General features: G+C 45.6%; 1 protein-coding gene across 3 annotated transcripts in view; it reads left to right on the forward strand.

The window, feature by feature from the left end:
- The window catches only part of LOC133350602 (cAMP-dependent protein kinase catalytic subunit alpha), a 70875-nt gene extending 55239 nt beyond the window's left edge, over positions 1 to 15636 (forward strand). For all 3 annotated transcript variants that reach the window (XM_061565115.1, XM_061565134.1, XM_061565124.1), the window contains exons 4-10: positions 1659 to 1757; positions 3837 to 3919; positions 8548 to 8674; positions 9025 to 9120; positions 10122 to 10244; positions 11482 to 11646; positions 12236 to 15636. In XM_061565115.1, the coding sequence (XP_061421099.1) occupies positions 1659 to 1757; positions 3837 to 3919; positions 8548 to 8674; positions 9025 to 9120; positions 10122 to 10244; positions 11482 to 11646; positions 12236 to 12361 (819 nt within the window). In that variant the 3' untranslated portion in view covers positions 12362 to 15636. The remainder of the gene's footprint in view (positions 1 to 1658; positions 1758 to 3836; positions 3920 to 8547; positions 8675 to 9024; positions 9121 to 10121; positions 10245 to 11481; positions 11647 to 12235) is intronic.
- Positions 15637 to 16555: the final 919 nt, after the last annotated feature.

Consider the following 16555-nt stretch of genomic DNA (forward strand, 5'->3'; position numbering starts at 1 on the left):
TCAGAAGGGCCCCTGTGGGGGACCTCGTGGCTGTTTCTGGAAGTGGGATCCCCGTCGTGCTGTTCAAGGTAGTCGTCGTCACCACCTCGTCGCCATCGTCGCTGCCGTCTTCACTCTATGTTGCGCTGATGATTGTTGTTGGCTATTTGCATTCAGCGCCGTCAGTGTTAGACAGTTAGTGTTTTGTATAGACTAGCAACAGTAATAGTGTGTGCCCACGTAGGGTGTGTATTATCCCGATGGTGCTCGTTCAATAAAAGAAGTGCATCCAAGTCTTACTGTCCTCGAGTTAAGTCACTACACATAGAAAGATACTCTACCTATCGGGCATAATTTTCACTTGACAGAAGGCAGTATCCATAAGATGTTGTTTTTCTCCCGAATATTGCCCCCTATTGAATTTTTTTTTTGGCCAAATGTCATCATCCAATAAGAATGTTGGTGAAAGTGGTCGACCTTTTGCCAAAGCTACAGCTGACCCAATATTGTCAGGTGAACGGGTGGGACAGCATGTTAGCCTCAAGGCCATAAAGAGAACAAAAGTGTGTGGTGATTAGAATTGGTAGATGCCTGTGATTTCCACAGTTTTTGGTGTCCATTCTAGGCCCCACGCACAGCTGATGAACTGTTCTGAGTTATGGATGTGGCAAAAAAAAGGTGACACACAAATTCTTATTTGGCCCTAGGAATAAATCTTCTCAATACCTTAGTACAGCCTGGAGCTGGCCAAATGGATGATGTAGGTTATTTTTGCGGGCTCACACCATCACACACACAAGCACCGTGCGATCCAGTGCGACAGCAAGGTGGCCCTAGCCACTGCTTTAGTGCTATTTGATAGGGAGTGACCATCCACACTTGCACACATGTTTATGTAACTCGCAAAGATCTAGTTTCTTACCGCAACACAGTTATAATTTAATTTATTGTACTGTAAACAGTAGAGCAAGTAGGCCACTGCACATATGAAATAGTGATCTGTTTGCTGTACTTGCCAACATCATTTTCGGAGTGCTGTCTGTTCCCTTATGATTTTCCCCGATGTACAACACTTGGTCAGACATCCAATTAATACTGGTAGGAACCTCCTGGTTACACCAGCCCACAGGGGATTATTGTGTCCGTCCGTCCGTCGTGCATCCAAAAATGGGAGGGGTGGGGCTGGGTGAAGAGGGGAGGGTGGGGCTGGGTGGGGAGGGTGGGGCTGGGTGGGGAGGGTGGGGCTGGGTGGGGCTGGGTGGGGGGTGGGAGAGGTGGGGCTGGGTGGGGAGGGGCTGGTCACCCCGTGGTGCCATTATAAAACTCAACGTTTAATCTACTCACGCCGGCTTGTGCCCACCCTCACAGTCGGCCATATTTGCGGAATACACCACACCGCCTTTGACCCTGGCCATTGACTGAGCAACCCAACGTTCCTACCAGCTCCCTCCACAGGAATGTGTTGGACTTTCAGGTGCAACAGCATTATTAACTTACTTCTATTGCTGTTGTTATAGCTGTTGCTATTGCTGTTATTGATGCAGCTAATACCCATATTTTTGTTCATAATAACCGCTATTTTTGTGTTTATATTGTTATTCGAATGGTTTTAGTGTTGTTACACGCATTCCACAAACACGTGTATGCATGGCGTGTGTGCCGTGTGCGGATGACTGCAGGTGGTCAAGTTAAAACAAGTGGAACACACGCTCAATGAGAAACGCATCCTGCAGGCCATCAGCTTCCCTTTCCTCGTGCGCCTCGAATACAGCTTCAAGGTGATCCCGGCTTCACCTTGCTCTCCGCCATCCCTCCTTGCTTCTCCCCGTTACTCCGTGTGCTTCCTATTACCTACAAAATCGTCTCTCCTGACCCTGTTTGTATGTAAATTTAACTTCTTTCCTGCCATATGTAGCCGACCGTGCTCATCCTTGATCGTAGCTTCCTGACCAACTGTCTCATCTTTGAGACATGCTCTTCAGAGCTACTCTTTTGGGATCGCCGTGGCAAGCGCTGCTCCTCCCGTCTCATCTTTAGTTTCCTCTCCACCACTCTTCACCCTTCCCCACTCGACTTTGCACCCACATCTCCCCACATCTCTCCTTACGCCTCGCTATTCATCTTCGTGCATCATCCTCTCCTTCCCCGTAATGCTTCACCTGTCTACATATCTCTTACCTGCTAAGATTATATGGTACGCGTTGGGTAAGCACGTTGCCCTAATTCTTGTGGACAGGCAGCGCTTTCAATGTAATGTTAGCCAGCTGCGATACTTGCCACAACTGATAGTTGTTCCGGCCGAATGTGGACAGGCACTCTTCGCTGTGTGCCACAGATTCTTTGGAATCCTCAGCTCCATAAATGTGAGCAATCCACACACCTTATATTAGCCTCAAACAACAAATTAACTGGTTGGTCGTTAGCTTAATAATTGCTATTGAAGTGTGTTTTATTTCAAACACCGAATATTGAACAAATTAGTTCCATCAAATCCCAGTTTGGGATCAACTCAACCTGTCATCACTCAGACCAAAGGAATGAGTACCACTTCCTGGCAGGTCAACAACAGGGGTTGTCCTGTGCATGTGACATTTTGATCACAGGATCTGTGCCATGAACAGAGATGAGCACTGCCCAAAGGCCCCTTTGAGGGGTGAGACACGTTGATTTTTTTGTTCTAAATTAATATTAATAGAGCCGAGCACACAGATGTGTGTTCCTGATACCACCATACTATGTGTTATGTATATCATTTACTCTGCACCTTCTAAATCATAAATGTCCACGAGACTTAACTAACGAAGCCTCCCCCTGCGAATTGATACATTTTCATGATTCAGGGCCCTGATTTAAATCAAGAATTTTTTATTTTTTGTCTTGTTGCTTTTTGCCTTTATTGTCCTGTTTGGTTTGTACTCTAATAATAGATTTGTTTTATAACGTATTTTTGAAAAATATTCACATAGCGCTGAACAATTACGGAGCAGTATTATGGTCACATTAGAGGTAGTCTAGCCCATACAGATAAGAGAGAGACAAGTACGACCAATAACAAGCATGGTACTGGCTGTACCATTCTGTCCTGTCTTGTTTGTTCTGTCTTGTTAATATTTGAGCCATTTTGTTTATTCTGACCATTAGTCATAAATAAAATATTTCCTTAACATGTTTGCATAATTTGGAAATAATCTCATCTTAACACGCACCATTCATTGTATGTGTCATGAGAAAATGATGACATTTTTATTGATGAATGCCTAACGCTGATGGTGGGAGGCTTTTTGCCTATGTTAATTAGGGGTCATTTTTATCACGTTGAAAACGGCACGAATTGTAGGGCACCAAAAATAGGTTGTAAAATTGCTGTAAAAGCCTCCATTACCCACATACTCCTCCTCGTGTCTGTTCCCATTAGCCATTTCTCCCTCCCTCCCTCCCTCCATCAGTGCCTTCTGTGCCCTCCAAGAATCTCTGCTGTCACGAGCAATTACTATCCCTTTATACTGTCCGAGAGTGCTCCAGGTTGGATCCCCTGACCCGAACGCAACCACATCTGCAGTACAGCCACTGACCAGGCAGTGAGACATTGACTGTCTTGCTGCATCCCATTAATCGTTGTTGACATGGCTTTCTGTCACTCTCATCATTCTACTGCTGTTCCCACGATCCTTGCTCTTCATGGCCACTGCTTGGAATTAGGCTCCGGTGCTTTGACATGGTCAAGCATAATAGTATCCCATCGCAAGCATGTTCGTCGACTTCTTTAATCAATGAATATTTAAAGCATTACATGTGAACCATAGTGGCTCGTGTGGGAGACGGAAGAGGGACGTAGTGATGCCCGATGTGTTCCACAGGACAATTCCAACCTCTACATGGTGCTGGAGTACGTGCCCGGTGGAGAGATGTTCTCACATCTGCGCAGGATCGGCCGCTTCAGGTCTTGACAGACAGGCGCACGGATGAACGAGCACACAGGCACATGGATGTACCGATGGAGACACATGGATACACAAGCAGCCATGTAGCCCTGGGGTAGGGAACCTTTCCCCTACTGGGGGCCGAACAGGATAACTTCTCATTAACATTTGATGGGCGGGAGTTTGGTGCAGTGGTAACACCTGTGTCTCAGAATACGTAATCTCCTAGGTTCGATTCCTGACTTGGGCACCTTTATGTGTGGAGTTTGTATGTTCTCCCCCCCCTGTTCTGCATGGGTTTCTTCCACATTCTCCATTTTCCTCCAGTAGCAAAAAAAAACATGTAATTGGTATTGGCCGAAACATCCCATTACTAAAATAAAATCCTGCAACTTACTTGCGATTTTGTTCCCTATTGCGAAAACCTGGTGGAGCCATCGTGAAAATGTTTTTCCTGGGTGAACAAGCGTAACAATATTAAAACAAACACCTTAGTGTTATCGAATAATTGTGCGATAAATTACATGTGCCTCGTATGAAGATGCACCTCCAGCGACAGAAGTGACTGAGCACGCACTAATTGCATACTCGTGTTTCCTCTAGTACCCAGTTAGTGCAACTAAGATGCCTGCAGTGATGGATAATTATTGTTTGCGGGCAGTTTAGAAGTAATAGGCCTCATGTGGCCATGGACTGTATGTTCCCCACCCCTGATATAGACAGATGTAAGCCGGTTGGTGCTGTGATTAAAGCAACAAATGTTGTCGATTGCATCTCATTGCTTTCTGTCTTCTGTTGTGAATGTCAAAGTTGCTTCCCCTATCCTTCCATGCAATTCCCAGCATGGTGTATATAGTACCAAGGGAGTTGTAAAATGTGGCATCTTGCCTCAGCTACTTTTGTCGATCCAGCTGGTGCTGAGGTTATAAAGCACTTGATTCTTGACAATTGGAGGGTTGCATGTTCAAATCCTTGTCAAGGATCATCTCAAACCATTATCACTCTGGGGTTGTGATAGATTTGGTACCACTCTCTGGGATGGAAGCAGCAGTGGTCACCCTATGTTGAGACTGGCCCAGACTATTGGAATGGGGAACTTTCACTCCTGTTTCAGGGCCATCGGTAGGTATGAGCACCTCCCATTGCATGTGTGTGCATGCACACCTTTACGATTTAGGTGACCCGAACTCTTATGCCAGGCTCTTGATAAGCAGGAGAGATGTAGAGGCATGTAACATGTGGGCGATAAAGGATGTAGGGCGTGGTTGTGGTTACATCATTTAATGTGCCATGTCAACCTTAATAGGTGCTCGCTAAGAACATGCCCCCATAGTCTACAAGGTGAAACAAAATATGTATCTTTGCATTAGTGGGTGTGCATCTGTATCTGTGTGTGCGTACATACATGTGAATGTCCTGGTAATACATGTGTATGCATGCATGTGCCAGTGGTACAAAACGTTCTGAGGCTAATATAGAGGAGATTATCAGAGGCTATTGATGTTGCAGCTACTTATAGTCCATGTTGCGTGTATGCAAATGGCACAGTATTCTAGACGTCTTTGTTCCTTATTCATGCTTCATCTATTATAGGTAGACCATGAAGGAGGCTGAAAATGTTAAATCATTGTGCTGTCATAGAATGTTTGCTGCTGAACCGAAAGGACGTTTGAAATCCATGTTCAAAGTGTTTGGGGAAAATGCACCATAATGTGCAACACTTAAAATGTGGGTTTCACAACTTTGTCCGAGCAGAAAGACTGTTGATGATGACTCCAGGTCAGGGCGGCCTGGGACTGCAATGATTGAGGCCAACATCAAGGCCGTGCAAGGACATAGCTTTGTAAAACTTCCCTGTATATGGGATTCCTGGAAAACACTCTATGCATGATATTTTTGGAATGAACAAGGCATGTGCACCTTGGGTGCCGGAGCATGTGGACACGTGGCAAGGAGTGTGACCACTTCTCATGATAATCTAGAAGGGCTGAAGGCAGACGGAGACACATTTGAGGCAATGTATTACTTACCGGTGATGATACCTTGATTTGTCATTCGGACCCTCAGTCCAAGAGAAATCCATGCAGTAGAAAAATCGAACTTCTCCAACGCAAAATGTTCAAGTTGGACCACTCTGCAGGCAAGATCATGTATGCCATATTTTCAGATGCTAAAGATGTGGTGCATATTGACTTCATGTCACACACAGAGACAATGACAGCTCAATACAATATCATGCAGACTTTCTCCATCGCCTGCGTAAGTAAAAGAGAAAATACATGGGAAGATGAGAACCGCACCCCTTGCCTGTGCGTGACATTGCCCCATATCAGAATCGGAATCAGAATATTTATTTATACTGGAGAAATCCGAAGAGCTATAAAGCTCTTTTTCACAGATGCCCAGTAGGCGCAGGTAAGAACGTCACAACAACAAACAATACCAAACATGGTAGTTGTGCAAAGTACAGGAAAGGTAAACAATCACCCAAAAAACATCTAATTAAAACTAAGACCATCCCCATCCTACGAGGCATAGCCCACTGAGGTGTTAACTTGCGTTTTAGAAAAGACCTGGACACAAATTAAAGCTCGGCAAAGTGGCTTATAATGTGGAAATTAAGAGCAGCAAAATAATCTAAATAATCTGAATGTAAAAGCTGCAAAGACTAAGAGTGTCAAGGAATACCAGTTGGACGAACTCCCACACGCTGCCTATTCCGCACACCTGGTTCCTGGTGACTTTTTTCCGAAGTGACTAAATATTTACGTTGGTCACGTTTTGTTGGTTTTGACGAGGTGAAATAAAATAAGGTCACATAAGACACTGACTGTGAAGTCTGTAGCCGCCAAGTGGTTATGTTTTTTGGCTGGTGAATGGGAAAGCTTGGTTCAAATCTCACTAGGATTTATTTAGTGATTTAAAAAAATCTATTTTGTTTTATCCCAAAGTGGAGGGGTGTTGTGCCCTGATTTGACAAAAAATTGCTAATAGAAGGCTGTGTATGGGAACCTGAATGGACAGGATGAAAAGTTATTTCTGCAGGGATTTGGAAAGCTTCATTATTGATATGAGGGTGAAGGTGTTAATAATTGTGTGGTTCTTTTTCGGGTTTGTATGTAGTTTTAATGTATGTTCGGCTCAGACACTTTGAACCACACCCTAGTTTTTACATGCACATATGTATGTGCTGTGCCTTTGTTTATTTACTTGCCAGCTTATATATCCCCACGTGTGTGCAAGTGTGCTGTGGCTCTGTTTACAAACTAGTGTGTTAATGCCCTGTGTTAACGAGGGTGTGGTTCAAAGTGTGCCGGTGTGTGTACCGTATTTTCCCGCATATAACCCGCGGGGTAGACCACTTTTTACATACAAAACAAGACCCTGCCGGGTATATGGAGGCACGGGCTATCCCAAAAATATTTTTAACGTGTGACATGTCATAACTCGTTTAATGTTTTCATGGTAGGACTATCCACTATGCAACACTTACCTTTGACTAAAGCACTGCTGAATAAACCACTCACACTAAAATTTAACATGTTATCACGTTTTAAATTATTCGAATTGTTTGTACAATGAAACGACCGTTTGAAGTGGGCGCACTTTGTTTACCGGAATACTTCCAGTGGCTGTAGGGGGATTGCACAATGGGAAGGGCCTTAATCGTCTACCAGATGCGGAATCATAATTTTGCCGAGTCCCTTCGGCCGCTTCCATTGGCTGAGCACGATACAGTCGCGACCATGAGCTTTGTTTCAAACTTCCAATGGCTTTGTTGCCAGGAGGCAGTGGCGTTACATTAGTGCCGCTATTGTCTGCGCAGTGCACAATCTACCAGTGCTAAATCTGTACAGGGGTAACTACCGGGTCCAGTAGCTGTAATATGATGAGGTCGAATGCTGGTGAGCCTAACCGTACGCTTACTTACAGTACTTATCTACCGGTTATGTGTTACTTATTTATCGGATATTTACTTTTGTTACTTGTTTACTGTTTTAAGTTCATTCGTTTCCGGTTAGTTTGTTTTCTTTGTTAACAATTGATAGTGGAATGTATTACAAATGTCAACTTTGTATTAATATCATGGAATTAAGCTGCGGTAACGACTTTAAATATATGCATGCGGGGTATATGGAGGTGCGGGCTATCTGAAATTGTTTTACACAAAACGCTATTTTTGTGGGGTATATGCGTCTGCGGGTTATATACGTATGCGGGCTATATGTGGGGAAATATGGTATATCCCTGCGTGTGTGGCTATGTGTGTGGCTATGTGTGTGCCTGTGTGTGCTTAGGTGCTGGTGTGCATATCCCCACGTGTGTGTGCTGTGCCCAACTGTGTGCAGTGGTGCAGGGGTTAGCACTCTGCGCTACTAACCCAGTGACCTTGAGTTCAATTCTCACTTCTGGTCAATACCAGTGACGGTTATCTGAACTGGTTCTGGGCCTCCCCTAGCTCGACTCAGCCTTGACTGAGTTCCTGGTGTGGTGTGTAAATATCAGCACTAGAGAGACAAAGGTGGCAAGGCGTGGTTCTGGCCACATTACCCCATCATGTGCCATTCTGGCCTTCATAGGTGCTCACGAACAGCACTTGCCCCAACAGTCTGTTAAGGCTATACGGGCGATCTTGTTGTCTTTACAGTGAGCCCCACTCACGGTTCTACGCGGCACAAATCGTGTTGGCGTTTGAGTACCTGCACTCGTTGGACCTCATCTACCGGGACCTCAAGCCTGAGAACCTCCTTATTGACCAGCAAGGATACATCCAGGTGCGCACAGGCTCACACGAAGTATACAGGAGTATACAGGAGCATCAAGGCACTTAACACATATTTTACTCAGTCACTCAGGGTACACAGAGGTACACAGAGGTACACACAGCTACATATAGAAAAAGGCACATGCAGGTATATATGGGAGTAGGTTGGGGAGTATATCACCAGTGGTCTGCATGGTAAACCTATACGAATGGTAAACCCGTTGCCTTGGGCCTACTCTTGTGCAATGACAGGAAAACACTATCCTTCCACGTGTAACTTAATTGGCGTGCAGCAGGGGTCTTGCTAACATTTTTTTATGTTTCATAATTTTCAACTCTTTTATTTCCATGTGTGAACAGGTGACAGACTTTGGGTTTGCTAAGCGCGTGAAGGGGCGAACCTGGACTCTGTGTGGAACACCAGAGTATCTGGCTCCCGAGATCATCCTCAGCAAGGTACACTGGCTCACCCTCAACTGCTGCACACACTCCCGCCTTGACCACAAATGTACCTGCTGCTGTGTGAGAGGACTGGTGGTACAATGGTTTGATCGCTGTACTGTGAACTTGACAACCTAAGCTTGATTCTTGGCCATGGCTAACATCAAGTTATTTTTTTAACCGGTCCTGGACTGTCCCAAGTCCAACTCAGTGTTATATGAGTCTCCGGTGTCGTGATAACAAATCAGCACTGGGGAGACGAAGGCGGCCGGGCGTGGAATTTGCCACACCATCCCCTCATGCCCTGGCTCACCTTAATAGGGTGTTCACTAACAGCACTTACTCCAATAGTCTATTGAAGGCTGTACGGGAGATCTTGTCTTTTTGTGTGCTTACGTAGAGAGCAGCAGCACATGCATAATAACATCGGTGTCAAGTGGTATCTGAACTGTTCTGGGCCTCATCTAACTCGAGTTGGTCTTAAATTAATACCTGGCGTGGTGTGTAAACATCAGCGCTGGGGAGATTAAGGCATCCCAGCATGATACTGGCCATACCACCCCATTGTGTGCTTGTGTCACCCTTAATAGGTGAACAGTCGTTAAGGCTAAAGGGATCTTTGTGGCTGTGTGTGTGCTTGCATGTGTACAGTCAACGCTTGGTAAAACCAAAACACGTAACACAAAATGTACTAAAATTAGGATATAAAAAAAGTATGTATTGTTTACCGGTGTAGATTGGGGCAAGAATGTGTCCTGTTTTTTGAGAATCGGCGCCGCCGCCTACTTGACCCTTGTTCAATATTTCCTTCTTCAAGTGATGGGGTAACGGCTGACATTGAGTCGCTGATCCTCGCCAAGTGAGGAGCAGCCAAACGTTAAACCAGCTTGTGGTTAAAAAGGTGCCAGTGAGCACAGTTAATCCGTAGCCTAGATAATCGAGAGCAGGCTGTGTATAGTTGATGAACCACCGTTGCGCGGTGCTGTTTTAATTGTGTGGACATGCGTGCCACTTAGGGCTACAACAAAGCGGTTGACTGGTGGGCGCTGGGCGTGCTCATCTACGAGATGGCAGCTGGGTACCCGCCATTCTTCGCCGACCAACCCATCCAGATCTACGAGAAGATCGTCTCTGGGAAGGTACGCGTGTCCCAGCACTGCAACTTACCTCATTGCCCACTCGTAAATTGTCCTCTCTCTGCTATTGTCAGAAGTTACTACTATAGAGTTAGTTACTACTATAGTCAGTTGATACTACTTTGGAGTCAATAGATATGACTTTTGATTCAGTAGATACTACTATAGTCATTAGATACTACTGTAGAGTCAGTATTCACTACGATAGAGTCGATAGATACTACTATTGAGTCAGTCGATACTATTGTAGAGCCAGATACTATTGTAAAGTTAGATACTACTATAGATTCACTAGACACTCCTCACTCTATTGTGTGTAGGGTGTGTAGGTATTTATGCCTATGCGGGGGTAAAAATATATTTTGAGGGGGGGGTCGACAATTTTCGAAACATTAGACCAACTATTTACCCCCCACATTGTATAACTTTTTGGACTTCTGCAAGCCTCTTATCATTTTGTTGATGGACAAATGGGCAGACAAACAGAACGCCGGGCTTTCACAACAGCTTGGTGTTTGTTTATGTTTGTTATGTTTTTAAGAGAAGTTTTGAAATATATTTTTCTCCCGGGCAACGCCGGGTACTTCCTGCTAGTTATTTAATGTAATGTGTGTGGTGAGTACCACATTTGTGTACCCATTTAATGAATACACAATGTTTGCAATAATATTGACTTCATGTACATGACTTTGTGTTGTTTATGCAATCAAGACAATTGCAGTTGGAACACTTGTTGAAATATGTGAATAAATATGTTTAACCATGTGCACCTTGTATTGAAAATGGTAATCACCTTGTAATAACAGGAAAATGTAGTGATTGACACACAAGTTTAGAAGACATAGGTTGTTTCAGTTGAATGTGTTTACGGGGATAATCATCGTAACTAAACAAGGTGTAAGTACGAGTCAATGTACCTGTTATATACATTTCTGAAATGCGCTTGACGTTTGCGTACTTGACAGAATAGTGGCATAATGGCTTTTGCGCCACATGAAACCAACCACCTGAGTTAAATTCCAAGTCAAGGTTAACATGCGGTATATGAAGTGACATCTGCATCAGTCTTCACCAATCCACAGTGACCAGTGTGATGAAGTGTGGTCAAACATCCCACTTGACACCTTCCATCAGTGGATTGGCACAGAGCTTTTATGGACAATACAAGCAAGTCAATGAAGCTAATAGGCTGCCTGTTGCATCCCACTTGCATGTGCCCTCACTGCCATTGTCGCTGCAGGTGCGGTTCCCTTCTCACTTCAGCTCGGACCTCAAGGACCTGCTGAGGAACCTGCTCCAAGTGGACCTCACCAAGCGATTCGGAAACCTCAAGAACGGCGTCAACGACATCAAGAACCACAAGTGGTTCTCCACCACCGACTGGATCGCAATTTACCAGCGCAAGGTGCCTCCCCCCATCTCTAAGGCAACACCACCACTGACGTAAACCTGAACTCAACTGTGAAACGAAGGGGACAACCTCAAACCAGGCGGCAGTGATGACGAGCCCGTAAGAGTGGTCTTTGAGGGGTGTGTGAGCTCTGTAACATCAGATTACTCCAGTATAAATACATTCTCTGATTCTGATAAGACAGCAGACCTAGGATTGGTTGGGTGTCCACTGCAAATAAAATTTAATACAAGAAAGCAAAACGATGTATGATAGTTCTAGATTTGAAGCTTTCGTGACTGCAAGGATTCATATTCTTAGGTTTTTTCGGTAAAGTCATGTAGGTAAAAAATTAAAATTAATAAAAGTAAAATAAAAATTAAATAAAAATCACGACGTTTCGGAGGCACCTGAAGACGGAAGCTTGTGTTGCCTCCGAAACGTCGTGATTTTTATTTTTGTTTTTTTTTACTTTTATTAATTGTAATTTTTTACCTATGCGACTTTACCGAAAAAAGCTAAGAAGATGTATGATAGCATCGTTGGAGTGGTGACCTCGTGACCTTTGTTATCATTCCTGTGCCCACTCGGCTCACACCTCCAGGTCGAGGCTCCCTTCATTCCCAAGTGCAAGGGCCCAGGCGACGCCAGCAATTTCGACGACTACGAGGAGGAGGAAATCCGCATCTCGTCCACTGAGAAGTGCGCCAAGGAGTTTGCCGACTTCTGAACACCGCCTGCGCCTCGCCTCCTCCCTCCTCGCTCTCCCGGTCCAGCGTCGCCCACTGCGTGTCCACCCTGTCCGTCCGTCCGACCGTCCGCGTGTTGAAAAGGCAGACGGGGTCGCCCCCTCCTCCCACCCTCACACCAAGACACATGTACATGTCAACCCATAACCACCACAACTGCCACTCACGTACACACGACGTTTCCACCCTCACTCCCACCACTCTTGAGACACGTGTACACTTGGCCGAGCCCACCTCGACACATGTACACACGAGATCCCTCTTGCTGCAGCGACAAGCGACACGTGTACACACAACCTTCCAACTAAGAAGCATGTGTACACACGATCCCACCCACAACAACTACGTGCATGCTCACAACCCCAGCCATCAACACACGTACATACAGCACGTGCCCTGCCATCAACACACATGATCCGTCTATCCCTGCCCCCCTACCATTCCCCATTCTTGGCATGTGCACGCACAACCTCCCACGAACAGCACTTACACATACGGTCCCCTCCTTACCAACACACGTGTACACACGACCCCTTGAATCTTCCCTCAGCCTTGCTCCACCGCCCTTCCTGGGTGGCATATTTTGGGTGTTGCGTGCACCTCCACGTCACCCGAGGGTTGACCCTAACCCATGGACCTCCTCCTCCTCTCCCCATGGATATGCTGCTGCCTGCTCGCCGCATCAACAGTGCCCCGCTTCCTAACTGCTGTCACACTGTATATACCTGGTCCCGAGCGCTTCTCACGGCTCTGCTGCTCTCTCCCGCCCCCTTCTTCACATGCTGCGTAGAAACGGGGGTCCCCTCCCACTGCCTGCCCTCGGCCCTTTCCCTCCCTGCCCCCCCCTCCCACCAGCCCCTGCCACCTTCGTTTACCTCCATCTGTCAGTGATTCGGTCGTGGGCGTTGTCTGTTACAATAAAAAAAGCCGGTAATGTTATTTTTACTTTTACTTAACGAGTGCCAATATTTTAATCGGGACTCATCCCGCACCTTCTCTTGGTTAGGGTGGAAGCGCGGTATGGACAGTTAATTATGACTAAAGGCAAAGGATTGATAATGAGAGTGAAGTTTTTTGTTGTCCCTGGAGTGTCTGATTACTGTGATTGAATGGTCAGTTAGGGGAGCCGGAGTGTGTTTGCCAGCCCAAGCAAGAGCAGCGATAGCAGTGGTACACAGCGCCATTGACATGTGGCTACTCGAAAGGTTGCGCATCAATTTACTCTATCATAGCGACTGCCTCGTGCGAGTGCTCCGGTAAAAGTGCATTTAGAAATAGCAGCCATACCCCAAGAGCGGAGGTGGGGGGCCCTTTGTGCCACCCTTTTAACTCTGAGCTCAAACCCTGCCTCTGCAAAGCGTTGCCAGCACTTGGTCGTTTTGTCAGTGAAATTTGATTCGTATTAAAGAAAATGACAAGGCCAGGCTTCAGGTGACTGAATATTAAAACTTGTTTGGCACCAGTGCAGCAACATTGCAAGGGAACTAACGTGTACTAGCCATTGGGGAACCATGTGTCAGTCTGTTGGGCTGATGAAATGAGAATGTTGCCCACGCCATGGTAAAGACAATGCAGCCATATGTTTATCACTATAAAGGGTTGGGAGGTGGTTGGGTGGCCACAGAGTATGTTTTAAAATATTATTTGGCCATCAAGCAGAAATGTGTGAAGATGAAAGATTTAGCTATCACTGCTAAATTGATCCCTGCAGGTTTGTTAACTGGGGAAATGTAAACTTTATGGTTTGGGTCTAACAATAAGCAAGAAGGTTCCCAGTATCTCACCGAGTCTGACGACACAAGGGGTTGTGTGTTCCGGCACGTGACCAAGGCTTAGGTGAGCGATCTAACTCAACACATCACCTATTAGACTTAAACACGAAGCCTCCTCCAAAGCCATGTCCATAGGAAACACCTCTCCATGCCCAAATGAACAATGTGGTGACACTCGTGTCTCTAGATGGCCCTTAAATTTCACATTCCTATTTTGGGGGTCAGTCACTCTTTGAGGTTTGGTTGTCTTCAGTTGGCGGTCGACATTCGAAGTGGGCTGCGACCCTCAAAGAAATGGCGCTGCCCCGTGGGCGCCCCCACCGTGATCCGTGGATCAACATCACTCGACGCCGGTGTACGGCAGCTAGAGCAGATGATGCGAGCGCTGTCGCAAGAGGTCACACGTTTGGTGCAACAGTTCTTCGTTGACTATGCGTGATGAATGAATGTTGATACTCATTTTATCGAAGCCAGAGGAGGATGGTGATGGGTTGAGTTGATCCACCACCTCGATATGAACTGGTGATTTTCTAATTGTTGATCACTTTGCAGATGGTGTGCCACCCAGCCAGATCCTACGCTATGGCTCACCTTTTAAGTTATAATGAACTCGGACCATTGCAGGTAACATCCTGTAGACCTTTAGATCCATCCGTAGCTCTCACACCTAAACCCTAACCTCAACCTATCATTCTAAAGCATGCCAGGGTCCACAGACTTGCTGCTGCTGATTTTACATAGCTGAGTGAGAGAAGTCGTATGCTGTGGGAAGTGAGCCCTCTACAACTCGACCGTTGAACCCCATTTGTCTGTTTTGTTTACGAGGGGCTGTGGAAGGTGTTGAGAACCAGATATATATATATATGAGGAGCATGCACAGAACCACACTGTTACATTTGTCCATGTAGCTGCCCCTGTTCATGTATTTACCCTGTAATTGGTCTCTACATATCCATGTTCAGACCCGTTGTCAATCCACTGCTGGGTGAGTACCTCCCCACGCCTTGTGGGTCATGGGGGGTTATTTGGCTAAACCTCACCACGCTGGTTAGTCGTGTAGGTTGGAAGTCGTGGAGAATAACCTTGGCAGGACAGTACAATAATGGATTTTGTTGAACTGCCGTCTACTGCCCACCACGCACTCTTTAGCCTCTAACGCCTGTCCTGCATGGTGGCTGCCCATCCAAACACTATCCAGTTTCAACCCCGCTTTAGCTTCAGTGATCTGGCACCATGAGGCGCATTCTGGGTGATTTGGTTGTAGGCCTTTTATTGTGTTGCCCTGTAATCGTTCGAAAGTTTATTAATTATGTAGCTTTAAGCTAAACATAATTCTTGGTCGCAACTTTTCTACGTTGGTAATGCGTCCTCAGAACATATTGACAGTCCCCTCGCACATATATACAGTCCTGTATATATACGGTGTATAATGTGTTGCTGTTCAAGCGACTGTACATGGTGTAATAAAAACAAAATTGGTCAAAGTCTTCGGACGATGTTTCTGCTCCACACTAGACGATTTGACACTTCTCAATTGCAAGAGTTTTTTCCAATACCTGAAACTTTCATCGCGTTTTTGCTGGCCACCAGTCACAACAGATATCACCTTCCTTCACTTAACCAGGTCACGGCCCGTTGAGGTCCAGCACCTATGACAAGGGAGGTGCATTTGTAATCATCAGAATCAGAATGTTTATTATCCTGGAGGAATCAGATGAGCTAAAAAGCTCTTGTTTTACAGATGTCTAGTCGGCAGGTCGGTACGTTACAAAAGCAAACAACACAAAAACACGATAGTGAAACGTATAGGAAAGGTAAACAAATCACTTTTTAAAATATACAAATACAACTATGTTATCATACCAGGTGAAGACCACCGAGCTATTAGCTTCTTTTTCAGAAGCTTCAAATGAGAGCTCAACCAAAGTGGCTTATCATGTGAAAATGTACTGGAGCCAAATACTCTCAATGCATGTTTTGTCAATCCACTGCTGGATGAGGGCATGCCCACACCGTGCCGGCAGTTGAGGGTTATTTGACCATACTTCACCACACTGCTAATGCGTTGGTGGTTGTGGGTGGGTATTACAAAACAATGGATTTTAGTGCACTGCCCTTTGCTGCTCTCTGCCTACTGCACTTGTTTTTGATGGTGGTTGCCCACACAGGCATCATACAGGCTCGAATCCGCTTAGCGTCTGGGGTCTGATGGGTGCATTCCTGGTGATTAGGCCCTGGGCACACTCGTGTGATATTAGTTCATTGGGACAACGTGTTTTTCCAGATGGGTGGATTGTAAAATGTGTGGTATTTTTCGCATCATTGTAAGCTTCTGTTTTAGTTGTAACAGTTCTACGCAGCTGATGACTCGTGGGACGGCCTGCATACTTTGACCAATGTCCA

Source organism: Lethenteron reissneri, chromosome 4 (genome assembly GCF_015708825.2).
Source record: "Lethenteron reissneri isolate LAM-NWPU_2019-01 chromosome 4, ASM1570882v1, whole genome shotgun sequence".
Lineage (NCBI taxonomy): Eukaryota > Metazoa > Chordata > Hyperoartia > Petromyzontiformes > Petromyzontidae > Lethenteron > Lethenteron reissneri.